This window comes from Lactuca virosa, chromosome 4, assembly GCF_052849685.1.
Source record: "Lactuca virosa cultivar CGN04683 chromosome 4, Lactuca_virosa_CGN04683_v6, whole genome shotgun sequence".
Classification (NCBI taxonomy): Eukaryota; Viridiplantae; Streptophyta; class Magnoliopsida; order Asterales; family Asteraceae; genus Lactuca; species Lactuca virosa.
This window is the reverse complement of record NC_136429.1, coordinates 526876509-526896562: the sequence shown is the minus strand read 5'-3', so window position 1 is coordinate 526896562 and position 20054 is coordinate 526876509. Positions and strand designations below refer to the sequence as shown.

At 37.4% G+C, this 20054-nt stretch overlaps 1 protein-coding gene across 1 annotated transcript; it reads right to left on the bottom strand.

Moving 5' to 3' along the window:
• Positions 1-12406: 12406 nt before the first annotated feature.
• Positions 12407-16098, bottom strand: LOC145103723 (uncharacterized). Its single transcript, XM_079041000.1, has 2 exons — positions 15681-16098; positions 12407-13064 (listed from the first exon to the last, which is right to left on the bottom strand). The coding sequence occupies exon 2, from the start codon at positions 13003-13005 to the stop codon at positions 12484-12486; it is 522 nt and encodes a 173-aa protein (XP_078897126.1). The 5' UTR covers positions 13006-13064; positions 15681-16098; the 3' UTR covers positions 12407-12483.
• Between the last annotated feature and the right edge of the window lie 3956 nt (positions 16099-20054).

Genomic DNA, 20054 nt, shown 5'->3' with positions numbered 1-20054 from the left:
CAATTGGATTACGGAATCCCTCTTCCGAATTGTGAAATATTGTGTTGGGTCCTAGCCTTAATATTTCATTTGGGTGTTATATTAAGGATCCTTATCTAATCTAAACTTTGTCTTTCTTTTCAGATGTCTACTTCGAACACTTCTTCAAACTCAAATGCTTGTGGCTCTTTCTCCCTCATGAAATATGTGGGAGGGTCATCTTTGATGGATCGAATTTCAATGACTGGATTCGAAACATCCGCATGGCCATTCAATACGAGGAAAAGGAATATGTCCTCGACAAAGAGATAAAGGAGATTGATGAGTCTATTGCCACTCCTGAACAGATAGCTGAGTATAAGGCTCATGAGAAGGATGCCACAAAGGTGTCATGCATCATGATAGCCACTATGACTCCTAAACTTCAGAAGTCATATGAGGACTACAGGCCTTACGAGATGCACCAAGACTTGATGGAGAGGTACCATCAAAGTGCTCGACGGGAAAGGTATGAGATCATTGCCTCCATGATCACAACAAAGATGAAGTATGGAGAGTCCATCACGGCCCACTTGCAAAAGATGCAAAAGTTTGTGGACCGCTTGCTGAAGTTGAATGTAAACTTCGATGAAGAGTTGGCTATTGACATTATCCTACACTCTTTGCCTCCTTGTTATGATCAATTAAGAATGACTTATCATATGAACAAGGAGGAAGTCACTCTTAGCAAGCTTCAAGGCCTTTTGAGGACTGCTGAAAGCAGTTTAAAAGGCAAATCTGTTGTGCCTACTCCTACTATTGTTGCCCCTGTCTTGGTAATTGGACATGGAAAGGGAAAGAAGAGGAAAGCTTCCTAAAAGAGCCACAAGGGAAAGTCTCATGATGGATCCTCTTCTAGTGGGTCTAAAGGTGGTTCTGCTACTCCCTCATCCAATCCAAAGGAAGCACGGTGCTTCCATTGTCATGAAAAGGGGCATTGGAAACGAAGCTGCCCCAAATACTTGCAGGATATAAAGGAGGGAAGATCAAGCCCACCTTTGCAGGTATTTACACTATTCATTCTAATAACTCATCACATGCTAATTCTTGGGGTCCTTGATACAGGATGTAGTTTTCACATTTGTTCTAATTTGCAGGGTCTAAAAAGAAGTAGGGATGTGGACCACGGGAAGATGAACTTAATCACGGGGAATAGGAAAGTGTCGCCTGTCACCAAGATTGGAGTTTATACTTTATTGCTTAGTAGTGGGTTAAATTTAGAGTTGAATAATTGTTTCTACTCGTCTGAGATGGCGAGAAACATTATTTCCTTTCACGGTTTATATAAACAAGGTTTTAGATTTTCGTTTAATAATGAAATTGGTTCTATTAATGCTTTTTATAACGGTACTTTTTATTTTGAAGCATTGCCTTGTAATGGTATATATGAAACTGTGATGGTTATAGATAACTTAGGAAATAATGTGTTGCATATTGATTCGTCCAATGGTTTGGACAAAGCATGCTTGTGGCATTGTCGTCTTGGACATGTCAACAAGAAGCGCATAGCCCAACACCAAAAGGATGGAGTGTTGGAGTCATTTGACCTAAAGTCAGATGACACATGTGAATCTTGTTTGCTTGGAAAGATGACCAAGTCACCCTTCACTGGTTCGTGTGAAATGGGTGAGGGTTTGTTGGATCTCATACACACCGATGTGTGTGGAACCTTCAGATCTGCCACAAGGGATGCTAATCGATTCTATGTGACTTTTACCGATGATTATAGCAGATATGGTTATATCTACCTAATCAAGCATAAGTCAGAAACCTTTAAAAAGTTCAAAGAGTTTAAACAAGAAGTGGATAATCAATTCGGCAGGAAAATAAAGGTGTTCCGATCTGATCAAGGTGGGGAGTATCTTAGTATTGAGCTTCACGACCATCTTAAGGAATGTGGAATTGTTTCACAATTGATGCCACCTAGGACACCGCAGCTTAATGGTGTGGTTGAGAGGCGCAATCGAACCTTGTTGGATATGGTTTGTTCCATGATGAGTCGATCTTCGTTACCTATCTCATTCTGGGGGTATGCCTTAGAGACTGCCGCCCATATCCTTAATCTAGTCCCAACTAAAAAGGTTACCAAAACACCTCACGAGATGTGGACAGGGAAGGTTCCCTCGTTAGCACATATCAAGGTTTGGGGTTGCGAGGCTTTCATAAGACGAGAGACTCACGACAAGCTCGAACCTCGTAGCGAGCATTGTATTTTCATCGGCTACCCACAGAAATCCTTTGGATATCTCTTGTATAGACCGAGTGACAATGTTGTCTTCGTTACGAGGAGAGGGGTTTTCCACGAAAGAGAACTCATATGCTAAGAGGACAGTGGGAGGACAATTGACCTTGAAGAGCTTCAAGAGTTAAGTGATGAAGGAAACTCAAACACTAGCACTCAACCCGAGGAGGAAACTCCAGTTGAACCAGTTAACGAGTCCTTACCTCTGAGACGTTCCAGTAGAGTTAGAATGGCACCTGAGTTTTATGGTTTCCATATTACTATAGATGGTGATACATTTATTAGTGATAGCACACTGGTAAATTTGGATGAACCTAACAACTACAAGGAAGCCATGGCAGGCCCCGATTCTGCAAAATGGAAAGAGGCGATGGACAGCGAGATTCAGTCCATGTATGACAATCAAGTTTGGAACTTGGTTGAAAATGTACTAGGTCGTAAGACAGTCGGGTGCAAATGGATCTTCAAGAAGAAGACCAACATGGATGGGAAAGTACACACTTATAAGGCGCGATTGGTTGCGAAGGGCTTTACTTAAACTCCTGGAGTTTACTATAACGAGACCTTCTCACCAGTAGCGAAGATTAAATCTATAAGGGTTATGCTAGCCATAGCTGCATTTCTTGATTATGAAATATGGAAAATGGATGTCAAAACCACTTTCCTTAATGGGAAGTTGGCAGGAGATGTTTACATGAGTCAGCCAGAGGGTTTTCTCGATGCAAAGTACCCTAATAGAGTGTGTAAGTTTGAGAAATCAATTTATGGATTGAAACAAGCATCTCGCAGATGGAATCTTTGTTTCGATGAGAAAGTCAAAGAGTTTGGTTTTTCGAGAAGCGAGGATGAGTCATGCGTATATGTCAAAGCTAGTGGGAGTATAGTTAGCTTTCTTGTATTGTATGTGGATGACATACTGCTCATAGGAAACGACGTCCCAACTTTGCAGGATGTTAAGTCCTGGCTTGCGAAGTGTTTCGCTATGAAGGACCTTGGGGAAGCTGCTTACATTCTAGGGATAAGGATATTGAGAAATAGGAGTAAAAGACTAATAGGACTTAGTCAAAGTACCTACTTGGACAAGGTGTTGAAACGTTTCAGCATGGAGAATTCCAAGAAAGGAGAATTGCCTATCCAGAGCAAAAGCAAACTGAGTAAGACTCAGAGTCCGAGTACCGATGCCGAAATAGTATAAATGAGTCGAATACCATATGCTTCCGCAGTTGGCTCGATCATGTATGCTATGACATGTACTCGCCCTAATGTAGCTTTTGCTTTGAGCATGGTTAGTCGATATCAAGGGAATCCTGGTAAAGCTCACTAGACGGCAGTTAAGAACATTCTTAAGTACCTGCGAAGGACTAAGGATTGGGTCCTTACCCTCGGTGGGAGTGATGAATTGAGAGTGACAGGGTATAGTGACACCAGCTTTCAGACCGACAGAGATAATTTCCGCTCTGAGTCGGGCTGGGTATTTACCTTAAATAGAGGAACAGTAACATGGAAAAGTTCCAAACAGGAGACAGTAGCTGATTCAACGTGCGAATCAGAGTACATAGCAGCAAGCGAAGCGTCGAAGGAGGAAATATGGCAGAAGAACTTCATTGGAGACCTTGGGGTTGTACCAGCTGCAAAGGAGCCTATGGAGATTTTCTGTGATAACGAGGGTGCGGTCGCCTTAACCAAGGAACCAATGGATCATGGCAGATCCAGGAACATCGACAGAAAATATCACTTCATAAGACATCGAGTATAAGAAGGACTCCTCGTAGTGAAGAGGGTATCGTCAAAGGAGAACCCAGCAGACCCCCTTACGAAGGGACTGAGTAGGGTTAAGCACTTGCAGCACACTAGGAGTATCAGGCTGAAGGACGATATTAGTTTTAGTGATTAGATAGATATTTAGAAACTTGTAATAGCTAAAATGTAATTGACATTTGATGATTGAATAAAAGGAGTTTTATTTATAAGTAAAGTTACTATCTTGTGTCAATTGTTTACTATTGTTTCACTTTTGCATGTTTTGACTTCCAGAATAATAAGATTATTCAAACTATCCACAGTCGATCATACTTTGGAAGCAGGTTATGAGGCTAGACTGTCATGAATGGGTTTGTAAGATTGTCTAAGGTGTTAGACATAGCAAAAGTTTGCTACAACATTCATGAGTGCTCTTAAAATAAGATTTAAGTATTGGATTAAACCCACGCTCACATAAATCATTTCATGGAATTTATCACGAGTGATTGTGAGACGATGATATCGTATAGTCCTCAAATGGAGATATATGAGTTGTTGATTACGAGTTGGTTGTGCATTGATAATACGAAAACGCATCGGTAACTTGATGTTATAAAACATATTGTTGTGTATGATTTAACGAGTAGTTAGTACAAGCATATAAGTCGAAGTTTATATGTTCCTTTTATCCTAAGAGGATTAAAAGCGATATCTTGGTCCCCTCGATGATTTTGTTTTGACTTATGTGTCAGGCCCGGTCAGGACTCAACTGATGTGTTCAATTAAGTTCTATGTCAAACAAATCAGAAATCGGGAAACAAATTGTTGGACGATGAGTATGACTTTATTCCATGTCTTTGTCCATACGATATCTTGTAGAACAGAGGATTATATGATCCCTTATCGAAAAGACGCGTCATTGACTAGATCAGAGTTCGACAACGGATTTTGAGAGCTACGATTGCTAATCGGTTTTTGAAGTTACATTGACAGTTATAGTTATTAGACTTATCCAAGTGGGAGACTGTTGGATTAGGTGTCTAAGCCCATAACTATAATTGGTATGTACTTGACCCGATAGTAGCATGGTCCTTTTGGGTTGCCTTCACCGGAACAATTTGAAAAGATGGATATTTGAGAAAGAGGTTATTTGAGATTTATTAATATATTATATGAATAATATATTATTTGAGAAATCATATTATTTAATTAGTATTGATCAAGAATTAATTTGGAATTAATTTAGTGATCAAAAGAGACTGATTAAATTTTTGGGGACTGATTAAGTAAATCAGTAATACTTATAGTTTGGGCTAATGATCCATGTTGATTAGGGATGGGCTAAAACTATATGATAGTCCATGAAGGTTTAACCCAAAGGGCCTAAGAAATATTAAGAGTCATGGTGAATTAGGGTTTGCATGGAAGAAGCCCTAGCAATGTCACACTATAAAAGTAACCCCTTAACACCTAAAATCGGCAAAAGGCATCCTAAAGGAGAACCTAACCGATTTTGTGTTTCCTAGCCTCTCTCTCATAAGCCTCCTCTTGATTTTGGTGTTTGTGACACATTAGAGGTATCACATTTGAGGTGCTAAGCTTTTGAAAGGCCAAGAACTACAAGCTACACTAAGAGGTATTCATCTAACTAGTTTTTTATGTTGTATATCTCCAAGTGCATGCTAGCTAGGGTGTATGCTTTGGAAAAATGAAATTGCATGTATAATTAGAGAAAACTTAGATCCAAAGCATCTAGGATTGTATGTGCACCATAGGAGTGTTATAGTACTGAAAAACCCAACATAGAGGTCTTATGCTTTTTAGCCTGACCTACAACTGTCTGAACTTGCTCTGTCTTCCGCTTGGTGTGGAGCTCCAACTCCATCTCCCGCTCCCGAGCCTTCTCCACCATTTCATTCAGTCCATCTCCCGCTCCTGGGCCTTCTCCACCATCTCATTCAGGGTTTTGTACCCTTAAAAGCTCACGAACTCACGTATATCATCCCTCAACATGGAATGATACCTCGTCCTCCTCATATCCTCATCCGCAACATACTGTGGGATTAATAGTGCTCGCTCCTGAAACTTGGCGGTGATCTCCGCCACAGTCTTGGTGGTCTGCTGTAACTCCTGAAACTCCCTCACTAAACGTTGCACCTCAATGGATGGTGAAAACTCCAAGCCAAAACGTCTGACAAAATCCTCCCATGACATCTCATCCACTCCAGCTGATCCCACCTGGTGGGTCACCTCCTCCCACCAGTCCCTGGCTCGGTCCCTCAACATGCACGAAGCAAACCCCACTTTTGCTGCCTCGGGGCAAGAGCTCGTGCGCTGGGCGTTCTCCATACCCAGAGTCGACTAACTATAAGGTCCCTGACCCTAAAGAACTCAGGCGCCCCGCACGCCTTGAACTCCCGGAACGATGGAGTTCGGGCCCCAACCTGGCCCGCAACAATCTAGGCTCGGAAAGACCTGAGCCGCTCCTCTATGATCTCCATCATCCCTTCCTTGACGGTCCCGAAAATCACTGTGGTAGCGTCAAGGATGCCCCTCGTAACCTCAGTTGCGATGAGCTCGCACAACCTCTCGTCAATAGGCTCTGTACCGTCGCCCGACCCAGATCCAGATCCTGATCCTAATCCTGATCCTCCTGCTCCATGACGTGTCACCACCATTCTGATCTGAAATACCATAAGACAGAATGATCAAGATATCCAAAAAAATGGATCCTTCCACACTGGTTCTCCTTAGAGCTTCCAGGTCTAACATTAGTTCGGGTACACGTCCTGTGCTTTCAGTAGTACGGGCCCAATACTACCTTCCACACCTACATGTACCTTCCCCAAGGCTCTACCTCATAACTCTAATTCGTCCCAGAACAAAACATATCTCACAGGATACTACATAACTCAAATTCTAGGCTATCCTAAGATTTGCTCAACCCCATCAATCCAGAACTCCAATCATCATAACAGGTTACCCTATGCATGCAAATTATATACAGAATAGGATCAAATAGGCTTTCGAATAACAGACTCTACCCTAGGACTACAACCAGGCGAGGAACAGAAAATATGGCCAAATCAATCATTCTAAGGCTATAAGATCCTAACCGTATACAATTTTTAAAGCATACACATAGCAAAATCCCTCCGACTAGCATAATCCAAATATCAGTATACCATGGCTAACATATTGGGGAACCACTTACTTGAGCTCGGCCGATTACGCGCATTGCACTCTCCCTTTTTCGGTTTTAAGAAGTTTTTAACTTTTGATTTTTTTAAAACAATTTTACCATTTCCTTAGTTTGAGTCCTGACACACCTGAGAGTGTGCCCAAATCCCTCAAACCTAGGATCTGATACCAACTTGTAACAACCCAAATTTCCAATAAATTTTTTCATTTTTAATTAACCAAATCATTTTTATAAGATACAAAATTCCAATCACATTTGTTTTCAAAATGGGTCACATCAAATCAGTTTTTCATAATATCAGAGTGTCCCAAATAAAACGCCAGAGAGTGCATGCCGGGCCCTTGCCCTTAGATCCTGAAGTACCTGAAACAATCAACAAACTGTAAGCTAATGCTTAGTGAGTTCCCCAGAGCATACCCTACATAATCCACATAATCATATAATCCATATCAATGACATAAGCCATGCATATAAACATATAAGGATGCGGTGAGCTCCCCCGAGGGTCTTACTCTAGGATGTCGTGGGCTCTCCCCGGGGTCTTACACCTATGTGCCATAGGATCCCCTATGATCTTTACCTGGAAAGCCATAGGCTTCCCCACATGGTCTGATTTCCAAGTGTCATGGGCTCCCCCATGGTCTTTACTTGGAATGCCATGGGCTCCCCCACATGGTCTGATATCCAAGTGCCATGGGCTCCCCCATGGTCTTTCATACAAGTATCATAGAGACAACTAGCATACTACATAGCACATAACCAACTAGTATACCACATATCACAAAATCAACTAGTGTACCACATATCACAAAATGGGTCGGCCTTGGTACCTTCGACCCATTGTATGGTGAGGAGACTCACCTATCAAGGAATGCTGAACTGATACGATCAAATCCCGACTCACAGCTCCAAACTCAACTGCCTACAACCACCATGTGACTAACTTCGTCAAAATCCCGAAATACCAAAGATACCCTTAAAGTCAAACTTGGTCAACCATGGTCAAAGTCAAAGTCAACAGTCAAGGTCGAAAGTCCATGTTGACCCAACTCGTCGAGTGCATCTATCAACTCGTCGAGTTCCTTCAGTCTTCAGAAAACCGAGAAAACCCTAGCCAACTCACCGAGTTATCTCCACAACTCGCCGAGTTTGCTTAGTAATCAGAAAGGTTGGGAGACCATGATCCAACTCGCCGAGTTGGATAAGCAACTCGTCGAGTTTTCCTAGTCTTAACTCATTCAGTCACTTCCAAGCGAGTCCAGTGCCTCCAAACCATAGATCTGGTCCCCTAGGGCTGAGATACCACATAAAGTTGCTAACTTTACGTCCATGCATGGTATCAATAGGCTAAAAACACTAAAACTAATATTCATAAGAGACCTAGGGCATGGAGGAGGGCCAAGACTTGATAAAGATGGCAACTTTAAGTCTCAAAAGGCCATGAAATGTCTAGATCTGAATTCATAACTTCAAGACATGCTCAGATCCAAGAATCACTCCAAAATAAGCTACTAAAGGCCATAAACTTCTCAATGAAGAGATCTATCAAATAAATGGTCAAGGTATCGACTTTATACCTTAATATGGCTGCCACAACAGAGGAATTCCCCGATCCAAAGCTTCTCCCTTCAACTAAGCAACACCAAACTTCAAGCTTCTTCAAGAAGCACCAAAAATCACTCTCCAAGACCACACACACACAAAATGAGAGAACAAGCACGAATTTGGGTTTCTCTGGACAAAGGGGGCGGTAAGGGAGGCTAACAATGAGGCTTAAGGCCTTTAAATAGGGTGCAACCCCTAAAAATTAGGGTTTTCCTTTTCAGCGTCTACTCGTCGAGTTGTGGCCTTCTAACTCGTCGAGTAGACCCTTAATCCTGTGTCCAAAACGATCCCTACGCGACGAGTTAGAGCTCCCCAACTCGTTGAGTTCCAACCCAAAACCCTAAAGTGTTGAGAAATAAATGATACATGAATCAAGCGTTACAAATGGAGATATGCAACTTATTTAGTTTGCTCGTGTAAGAAACACCTTAAGGCAACGACGCCATTGACAAATGCACCAAAGCTTATCTGATGGTGATAGGGTTCCGATTGTGTCAAGAAGATGATCAGAATAGGGGTTTCCGGATGGTATCGACTATGAGAATAATGATGGTGGGTGATTGTGGTGTTGGTGGCTGATTTGTTGTGGATGGAAGGAGAAACGTGTCTAGGAAGAAGGAACGATGGTGAGGAGAAGAATGTGGGTTTTGAAGAAGATGATATATCTTTTGGGTATTAAAACGAAGAGAGAGAGAGAGAGAGAGAGAGAGAGAGATAGAGAGAGAGAAAGAGATATGTGGGCCCAAATTAATTATTTATTTTCATTTTCATTTAAATTAAATAGAAAAAACATAAAAAATATATAATAAGGGCGTTAAAGTCATTTTAGTTACTGTTAACGTTACCATGAACGGTCATGTTAAATGTAACGGGAGTACAAACGAGACGTTATCTCGTCAGAACCTTGGCCAAGGCTCGACCTTGGCCCAAATAATCCAACACTGAGGCAACAATTCGCTTCCCTCCACGAGGGACGAATATTCCCCGTGATCTTCTCATTCACTTACGACCAATCAGGACATGACAAGAAGCCTTGGTGACGCCCAACACTGACGTCACCAGGCAGTTAGTTAACGTTGACATAATTCTCCCAATTAGAGGAGACCACATATCACACTCATTGGACGAGGTCCCTACGATCCGTTAGTAACAGGTATAAAAGGATCTCTTCCGCCTCAAGGAATGGATCCATCTTCTCTCTCACCGAGTTTACCCTAATTCTCTCTCTCTCTCATAAAACTAACTTGATCGTCGGAGTGACGTCCCGGGAGAGCACCCGGTCGTCCTCTAACGATTCTTCTATGATTGTGTTCTCAGGAAAGCTTCCAAGGCAGTTACATCATCAAGCAACCAAACCCCCTATAGATCATGTTACCGAGGGACCAAATCTGCAATGAAACTTACTCAAAAGGACCATGAAACCAAAAAAATCGAGGTTTTGCCTAAACCTTTGAAAAAATACATAGCACATAGACCATTTTTTCCATTTTGTCTAATAAATATATATGCCTTTGAGGATCCATTATGCCTTAAAGCCACGCAAGATGAATATAGTGCTTTAATTGAAATGAGTACTTTGTGCTTGTTTTATAAACCTAAGTGAGCTTAAGTTTGGTGTCGGCGGTACCAAAGGGAATGATACCATTACCGACGGGTTGTGATGATTTGTGAGATTTTTATTAGGTGAGCGGGTTCACTAACCCATTAATTCAATTGCTAAATAACCTTTTTTTCATACTCTCTATATACACAAACATATATATATATATATATATATATATATATATATATATATATATATATATATATATATATATATATATATATATATAAGAAAATTAATAGAAATACATATAAAGAAATACTTTAAGGTATCTAATCTTTTTTTGATTTTATACAGCTAAAAATCATAGGTTTTGGAATACATTCACTGCAAGAAAAAAAATTGAAATTTTTTTTACAAAAAAAAAGTTTATTATTATTATTTTTAATTTGTTTTCAGCGATTTTTAATTTTGTAAAGTCAAAAAAAAGATTAGATATCTCAAAGTATTTTTTTTTATACATTTTAAGGTGTTTTTAGGTTTATGCATTTTATATATATATATATATATATATATATATATATATATATATATATATATATATATATATATATATATATAAAACGTTGCTTTTTTAATTTACAAAAATATAATAATATCAAATATAATTAATATTTTGTTTTTATAAATTAATTTTATATTTTTTGAATTAATTTATAAATTTTTTATTAGTTTGTCTTTATTTTAAAATTAAAAATTACATGGGTTGAATGAGTTAGGAAATATATGAATTCTATATGTTGTGGGTTCGTATGGTTGGAGGAGAAATAAGAAAGAAAAACTGATGTGACGCTGAGGTGACAGTGAGTTGGAAAGGAAGGACTCCCTCCTCTTTAAGGGATCAATAATGTATGAGTCCTCTGGTTATTCAAAAAAAACTTCTCGATGAAGACTCGTTAGATTGCTATAAGTATACATTGTTGAGAGTTGTAACAACCATTGTTTGTGTATTGACTTTTATGAGACATCTAGTCCACTTTAAAAACTGACCACTATTTGTATGGTTTTTAACCTTGTCGTATCACTTCAGTGGCTTATTCATTACATGAATGTCTAACAATGTGTTTCTTAATAAAGATCTTTGTGATACTATGTAAATGCATCAACAATTTGAATTTGTTGTTCAACAAAACCCAATCATGCATGTCAGATGTGAAAGTCCATATATGAGCTTACTTCCACCACTCTAGTCAATTCATGACTATCTTACGATTCGATCATCGTAGATGTGATTCCCACTTCATTTATCGTCATGGGACATGTGTTGTCTATCTCCTTCTTTATATGGATGACATTATCTTCACCACATCCTCTCGAGCTCTCAATCGATAACTTATTACTCCTTCAACATAGAATTTACCGGTATGCAATCTTGTGCATTAAATTCACTCTTCCATCATGAAAGACACTATTATGTATATGTCCTCTAATCTGTTTCATCATCAACAAACCAAACTTTGAAATTGATATTCATTTTGTTTGTGACAACAAACTTTATTATTTGTGTGTAGTTTTTTTATGGGCCGACCCGTAAGACCCCTTCAAAGCTAGTTACCATCATATTACTTTTTCGTTGTTTACAAATAAGTTGTTACAAACTTACTAATCACAAATTGTCAAATTCACAATACAACATTTCTTATATCAAAATCCACAACGCTCTAAAGATCCATATCATGTCACATTGATAAAGTCACAACATTTGGTGTACGTGTCTAATAAATGTGTGGTTATTTATTTATGTAATTATAAAGAGAAACAAAAAGTTACCCAAAAATAAATAGTACAAGTAGATTCGAAGGGTAGGATAGAAAAAGACAGAGTCACGGAGGGTGGAAATTGTACAATTTGATGATAACATTGCGTGGGACATGTAAACATGCACATAAACATTCTTCCTTTCAAATCATTTCACACACCCTTTTACCATATTCATCTTTCAAATAGCTACAAGACAAAACCTTACCCCAAAATAACCAAATTGTCGGTGTACAACTTATAAAGCACAATGTACAAGTCATTTTTTATAAGCATTTTACTTGCAATGTACAAGTCAAGAATGCATTGTTTTTGTTACTCGAGAGATTGAATTCCAGTGAAGGACACTCTACCGAAACCTAACTCATCAACTTTATACAATTCTAACCAGACTTCTGTTTCGAACCTTGCACTGTGGTCGTCTTTTTCGTCTTCTTGTTCTTCTAAAGCTCTTAAATTTTCCGATTTTTTACTTTCTAGTCCCTCAACTTTTCTCAAAATTCCACTTCTGTCCTTTTCTTTTTCATCGTTTTTTAACTTTTTTTTCTTTTTATTACCTAAACCCAAACACTTTCTCCCCATCATCCATGGAAGTTTGAGGCAAGTGAGGGTGAAGAAATTGACGACAGCGCAAGGGCAGCAACAGACTGCCACGCAGTCGGCGATTGCTCCCGCCGTGCATGACCGGCAAGACTGGCCGGAGCATCCGACGTCTGGATCTTGTGGCCCTCCGCCTTCCTCCGCCGGGTACCGGTGATTTCTTCTGGTGATTCCGGTGGTAGGGGGTGTATTACGTGATGGGTTTTCACATGGGCAATTGTTTTCTTCCCTGACCATCGGAGATCAAACCTCTTCGGCGGCGTCACCGTCGGCGGTGGTTAGCCGGTTAATCAAACCTACAACGAGAAGTCATATTTTCAGTACGCGCGGTGGACTTGCGTGGTGTCACGCACTCATTGTTTGAAATACAAATATATATATATATATATATATATATATATATATATATATATATATATATATATATATATATATATATATATATATATATAACAAAAATAACGTGTAATAATTTTTCGTAAGGAAATGACTCACATTTGATAATATTATCTTTTATTGTAAAATTATTGATCTAAAAAAATGCAATACTTTATAATAATGGCACATCTAGAAAGAGTTTAGGTATGCACGTATATATTCTAATTTCTAAAACATGTTATTTTTAATTTTAAACTAAACAACAGAAGATGACATATGTTTAATTGTTTATATTTATAGTACATATTTAAAATATGTTTTTATAATAGTAATATATGCACGATAATTTAAAAAAAAAAAAAAGTGTACCAACCCCTGATTTTTAATTACAAAAATCAATATATTTGAACATTTTAAAATAAGGCACAAAATTTCATGGCGCAACTCACGAAATTGAAAAATTAGCGTGGCACAAATTTGCATGCATAGATCTGTTACAAAAAAGGGTTTAGAGTTCGAGAAGTTAATTAATCTCTCTTCGTTTTGAAAAAAAAAAAAATCAATATCTTGAATGGGTAGTTTAATAATTTTATCAATTAAAAAAAAATACTTCATAAAATAGAATTAAGAAAAACCTACAACATTCTATCAATCATGATATTATTTTCAGTTTATTACTAAGATCTTATCAATTTAGATATGCATAAATTGGTATGTAATTAATATTTGTTTTTTTTCATAAAGTGAAACATAACGGAAATAAAAGAAACTCATTTCATTAGGCTATTTGCATAAAAAAATTATTAATTATGTATATTATACAACGATAAATATGTAAATTAAAAAAAAACATATATTATTCATTTATTTATATAATAAAAACTAGCAAAGATAAAGTGACTAAAATCAAATGTTCCTTTTTAACGCATCTAGAGATGCCCCATTCATCACTCAATTGAAAAAAAAAAAAAAAAAAAAAGACATGTCTCTTAATAAAAGGGCAAGTTACACAGTCTAGGATTCTAAAGATTCAAATTTTATTTTTGGTATCATCGATACAAATTAAAGAATAAGTAGAGACATAAATTAAAAAGTAGAAAAAAAAACCGAGCATTTGATACAATAGTAAAGTATTAAACCAAATAATAAAAGCATATATTCAAAAATAAAATATTTATGACCTGTTAGGTAAAATTTTCAGTGGTTATTTGATTATATGGTTAAGCTGTCAAACCATCCTACAATCGACTTTATACTTCAGTGCTCTTAATGCATAAAGGTTAATTTGCTTTTACAGAAAGCATGTAAATTACCATATTACCCACTTTAGGAATATGACAGACATGGGAGGTCTTGGTGGACAGTTGGATTACCCGGTCATTTTGACACTCTCTCAATCCTAACATTTTTACTTGAATTCTAATTTAAACTTTTAAAGGGGTGAATTTGAGAGAAGGGGGTAAGACAAATGACATATCTGACACAAAGCCAAATTAGTGAAACTATTTCCTGCAGTGGTATGTCGTTTTACAAACTCATAACTTCATGTGTTCCATCTTATTTAAGCTTTACTAGCTATGACATGTGCTTCATCTACCCCTGTCCTTTCTAGTTTCTACTTCATCTCCTAATCCTTTTTTCTTTTATGTTTCTTGATTTGTTTTGATCATTATCATTATTATAGTAATGACAAAATGCGTGATTGTATTAACAGATCCTAACTTCATTATGATTTGTGCATAAGCATGTTTAAGATGAGTACAGTGATAGAGGGCCAGGGGGAATGGGGGATTGACTTGTGTTTAAAGCAAAAAAGAAGAGTCAAAAAGCAATCCTGAATATCGCCTACAGTAGAAAGTAGAAACATAACAAAAAGCTCCAGAGAATTCAACAGATGATTGGGGTTGGAATTGAGTACGTGTGTAAGATCATTGTTCATATCGTTTTTGAAATTGAAAACTTCCAGATTTCAAATGTATCACTATCGAAAGAGATTTTTTGAAAAATGTGGTCAAACATTATTATTAACTGTTTAACGGATGATCCTCTAAAAACGCCGAAGATTTTGATTTTCAATTCGACTATGAAAAAAATTAAGTCAAAAGGAAGACTATCAAAAGTCAAAAATCCACTTCACTCTAAATCGACCGAGCATTTTGGAGCTTTTGATTGTGTTGAATAAGTGGAAAACGAACTAAAAACAGATATCAATAACTCCATTTCAACAATGCGAGTGAATGCTTGATAGTTGATACACAGTTGATGAACTAAAATGGTGAAAATTATCAGAAGAATCTGAGTTAATGTGATCCTAAAAACAACATTTGGCTTTTTTTAGAAACAAAATTAAAGACAAAACGTCGTTTTCTCACCACGAATAGTCAAATGTATCTCCACTTAAAACCAATTCACCATCATGTTATCAGAGATTAGAACAGAAAACGAAAAACAAACAATGATTTCGAATATGGTGAATGTCCGTAGAGTAAAACAGGCAAAACAACAAATCAAAGAACAGCAATTAAACAAATTACCTCATACAGTTGCCAACTTCAAATCCGCAGCAGATTAAGCGAAAATCTTCAAATTGAAACGCCGGTAGCACTCAGAGAAATGAATCTGACTCTTGATTAATCAGAAGTATACCGATCGTCAGAATCTGTAGAGAGATTACAACTTTACAAGCGGTGTGATCTCTCAACAGAAATCTAGAGTTCAAATTAACGAAGTGACGATGCTCTGTTCTGATGCAAGATTCATATATAATCAAACACACATACACATGAATGAATCTCTCGTTAACTGTGTGTGTCTGGGAGTTTGGGCGGTTTATGGAGGAGATGCAATGTATTTTTTAATTAAAAACAAGTAATTTAATAATAAAAATATAATTTTAAATACGGTCAAGCCTTTTATATTGGGAGTGTTTAAAAAAGGGAGGAAAAAGCTGGGAGAGAGAAAGGTATGGACGGGGAGATTTGATATAAAGTTAAAATAACATAAATTTTTATGGGTTAATCATAAAGATACCAAAAGAGTATTATCATTAAATAACCCAATTTTCATATTAATCATGGAAATACCAAAATAGTATTATCATCAAATAACCAAAATTTTATATTAATCGCAAACAATTAATTATTTTAAAATATTGCAATTTATGGAATTGCTTTAATTTGGCAAATATATTTCCTAAGAAAAATAATTTTGCACATGATTTGTAATTGATTACATAAATATAAATAAAAAAGAATAAAACACATAAGACCCATCATGTGAAGTAAATCCCCAACTATTAACATTTTATGATGTGTCATGTTTTAAGTGTTAACTATATAAGTAGCGTAAACACCCCAAAATTGCTATAACTTTCGCCAAATATAAATATTTTGCTTAATATTCATTAGTTTCATTAAACATTGTAACACTCTTTTTCTAGAGTGGATCAACTAAAAACTTAATGGGATCAAAGATGAGGTTTTTGGGAATAACCTTGTTCCACGACGTGAACATGGGTTGCCACGACGTGGCAATATATGTATAAGTGCATTTCAATCTTGTACGTCATAACGTGACAAACCCTTGGTCATAGTGTGACGGCTGCTTGGGTGTTTAACCTTAATTTCGGGATTTGTGCTCCTATTTAAGGAATGTGAGGGCTAGGGCACCCTCAACCTCCATTACCTCCCTTTCACCCTCTGATAAAACCCTAGCATTCATATTGACCTTGTGAGCTCTTTATGATGATTTTAGCCCTTGAAGAAAAAGGAGACGGTGTGCTTGCTAGTTGGAAGAGTGTATCACTCCAGATCTTGCATCTCCTGTATCTAGTGGAGCTTGGGAATGTATAAAGTTTCCATTTTTTTGGTTCTCTCTCCATAGATCTAGGATTTATTGCATTTCTTGGCTCATTTTCGAGTTTGGGTTGGTTAAATGAGATAAAGTTTGCAACTTTATAGCTCATCTTGGTCCCTTGATCTTTATATCTTTTGGATCTGAAGTTTGATTATGTATTGAGCTCCATACATGATATTTTCGTCTTATTTCTCCATTTTGACCTAGTTTGAGTTCTAGACTTGCATTGGGCATGCAAGTCTATAAAGCTACGATTTTATGTTGGAATAAAAGTAATAAGCCCTTATGGAAGGTATGAATAGGTGGCTTGAAGGATTAAGAGATTAACCCATTAAGTTATGAGATTTTAGCTTTCACGACGTCGCAACCTGCTTGCCACGACGTGACGCCTAGTGCCATCGTGATCGTTTTGTCGTGAATATGACACGACGTGACCAATGAATGGCCATGACGTAGGAGTGGTCTGGGGTTGACTTTGGCCGTTGAGCATTGACCTTTTGACATGTTTGACTTTTTGTCAAACTTTGAGTGGTGTTAGGTTGTAGTCTGAAGTTTAGTATGTGTTTGGTTTAGGAGGATCATGTCGATGATACTGTGGAACTTTGAGTAGTGGATTTTAGCTCTTCGTCCAAGTTAGTTTTCTCACTATACTTTGTACTGCGGTATATGTCCTTATGTGTAGGATGTTGTTATGTTGTAGTGTTATGTTAGTAGATCCACTATGACACACAAGTGTTGTTTGTTATTGTTTTGTGTGCATATATCGACATAGTATGGTTGGGTTGAGGCAGTATTGCTTTGTGTTATAAGCCAACAAATCCGGGGAGCAATCCCGTCATAAGCTAAGGGCCCGGGAGGGGGCAATCCAATCTTATGTTGTGGGCTCAGAAGTAAGCCAGTCATAAGATGAGGGCCCGGGAGGGGGGTAATCTAGTCTTATGTTGTGGGCTCAGGAGCAAGCCAATCATAAGATGAGGGCCCGAGAGGGGGCAATCCAGTCTTATGTTGTGGGCTCGGGGGCAATCCACTCTTATGTCGTGGGCCTAGTGTGCGTGCATTGTATATGTATTGTTGTGTGGGGTATTTTGGGGAACTCATTATGGTTTGGCTTACAATTGTGGATTTAAATGTTTTTTTGGTGGTTATCAGATTGCAAAGGCGAGATTGTACACACACATCAATGGTTTTATGATTCAAGATTCTGCATTATTTTCCTCATAACTCTGATTTTAAACAAATGGATTGACTTAATGTAACTTTATGAAAATGGGTGTTTATTCTATTTTAAAAATAATTTTTTTTTTCTGGAATTTGGGACGTTACAAGTTGGTATCAGAGTCCTGGTTTGAGGGATTTCGATGAACACTCGTGTGAATCCAAATTAGGATCCGAGAATTTTCACAAACGTTTTCAAAAAGGATTTAAGAAAATAGTTGGGCTAGAGACATGAACTCGGTTCTTGGTCATGTTCCTGTCTGATTGTTGGCCTGGTATCAAGAACATGGTGATGGGTTTTTAGCATAACAAACAATCATATGTGTGCATGCAACCCTAATTTGTAGGATCTATGTTTTCACTATTGGACATGCAAGTATTAAACACAAAATAAACCCTAGGAAGTATCTACTATAATCGAAATTCATAATAAGAGATAGTATACATACCTTTAATTGTTATGTTGTAATAACAATTTGAATCCTTAGTGTTGTTGAAGCTTCTAGAGCAAACACCACAAATGTTGTGCCTTTAATGGTTCACAAACACACTTAGCAAGAGGAGGAAGCTTCAAGATTTCGGCTCTTCTTAGGGTTAGGAATAGTTTGCCAAAGTCTCAAAGGGGTATGCCCTTTATATAGTTGTTGGTAGCTTAAGGCCAAAGCTAGGGTTTTAAGGAGGAAACCCTCATTCCTCAGCTTAAGGCCTAAGCAGCCTAAGAACCTCATCCAAGAGGCCCTTGGACGAAATTTCTAGGGTATTCCTAGAAGATTTTGTCCAACCCATTTAGGAGGGTTCTAGAGCCCAAAACCATAACTATCAATAAATTGCCAAATAACCCCTACACTTTTAATTAATTCCTTTAATCCAAAAATTAATTCCAAATTAATTTATGATTAAATATTAATTAAATAATATGATTTCTAATTAATATATTATTTCCATAATATATTAATAAATCATTTATTACAATTTATTAATCAAATAATAAATTCTTCATCTTTCTCAATAGGTCATCCTGTCTAGTTGCTAGTATGAAGGCAACTCAAAAGGACTGTGCTACTATCAATTCAAGTATATACCAATTATAGTTATGGGCTTAGATACCTAATCCAATAGTCTCCTACTTGAATAAGTCTAATAACTATAATTGCAAGTATAACTTCAAAAATTGACTAACAAATTGTAGCTCTCAAAGCCGCTGTCGAACTCTGACTCGGTCAGTTACGTATCCTAAGATAAGTGATCAAATATCCCTCCGTTCTACAAGATATCGTAAGGACATGAGACATGGATCATAATCAATCTCATTGTCCAAGTTTTGTTTCCCGATTTTTGATTTATGACGACTGAAATCAGACTACTAATAAAACACATCAATTCAGTCCAGGCTTGACCAAGCGCTTTAGATGTCATCATCAAATCATCGAGGGGCGCACAGATATCGCTTTTACCATTAGGGAAAAAGGAACGGATAAACTTCGACTTATATTCTTGCACTATTCACTCATGAAATCACACACAACAATATGTTTTATAACATCAAGTTACTTATGCGTTTACGTATTATCAATGCACAACCGACTTGTAAACAACAACTCATATATCTCTGTTTCAAGAATATAAGATATTACCGCCTCAAAATTACTCGTGATAAAATCCATGAAGTAATTCTCTAAGCGTGAGTTTATCCAATACTTAAAATCCCCATTTCCAAGTACTCATGAACATTGCAACAAAACTATTGCTCTGTCTAAACTCTTAGACAATCTACAATTCAATTCATGATAGTCTTAATTCGCTACTTACTTCCAAAAGTACGATCGACTGTGGAGTTT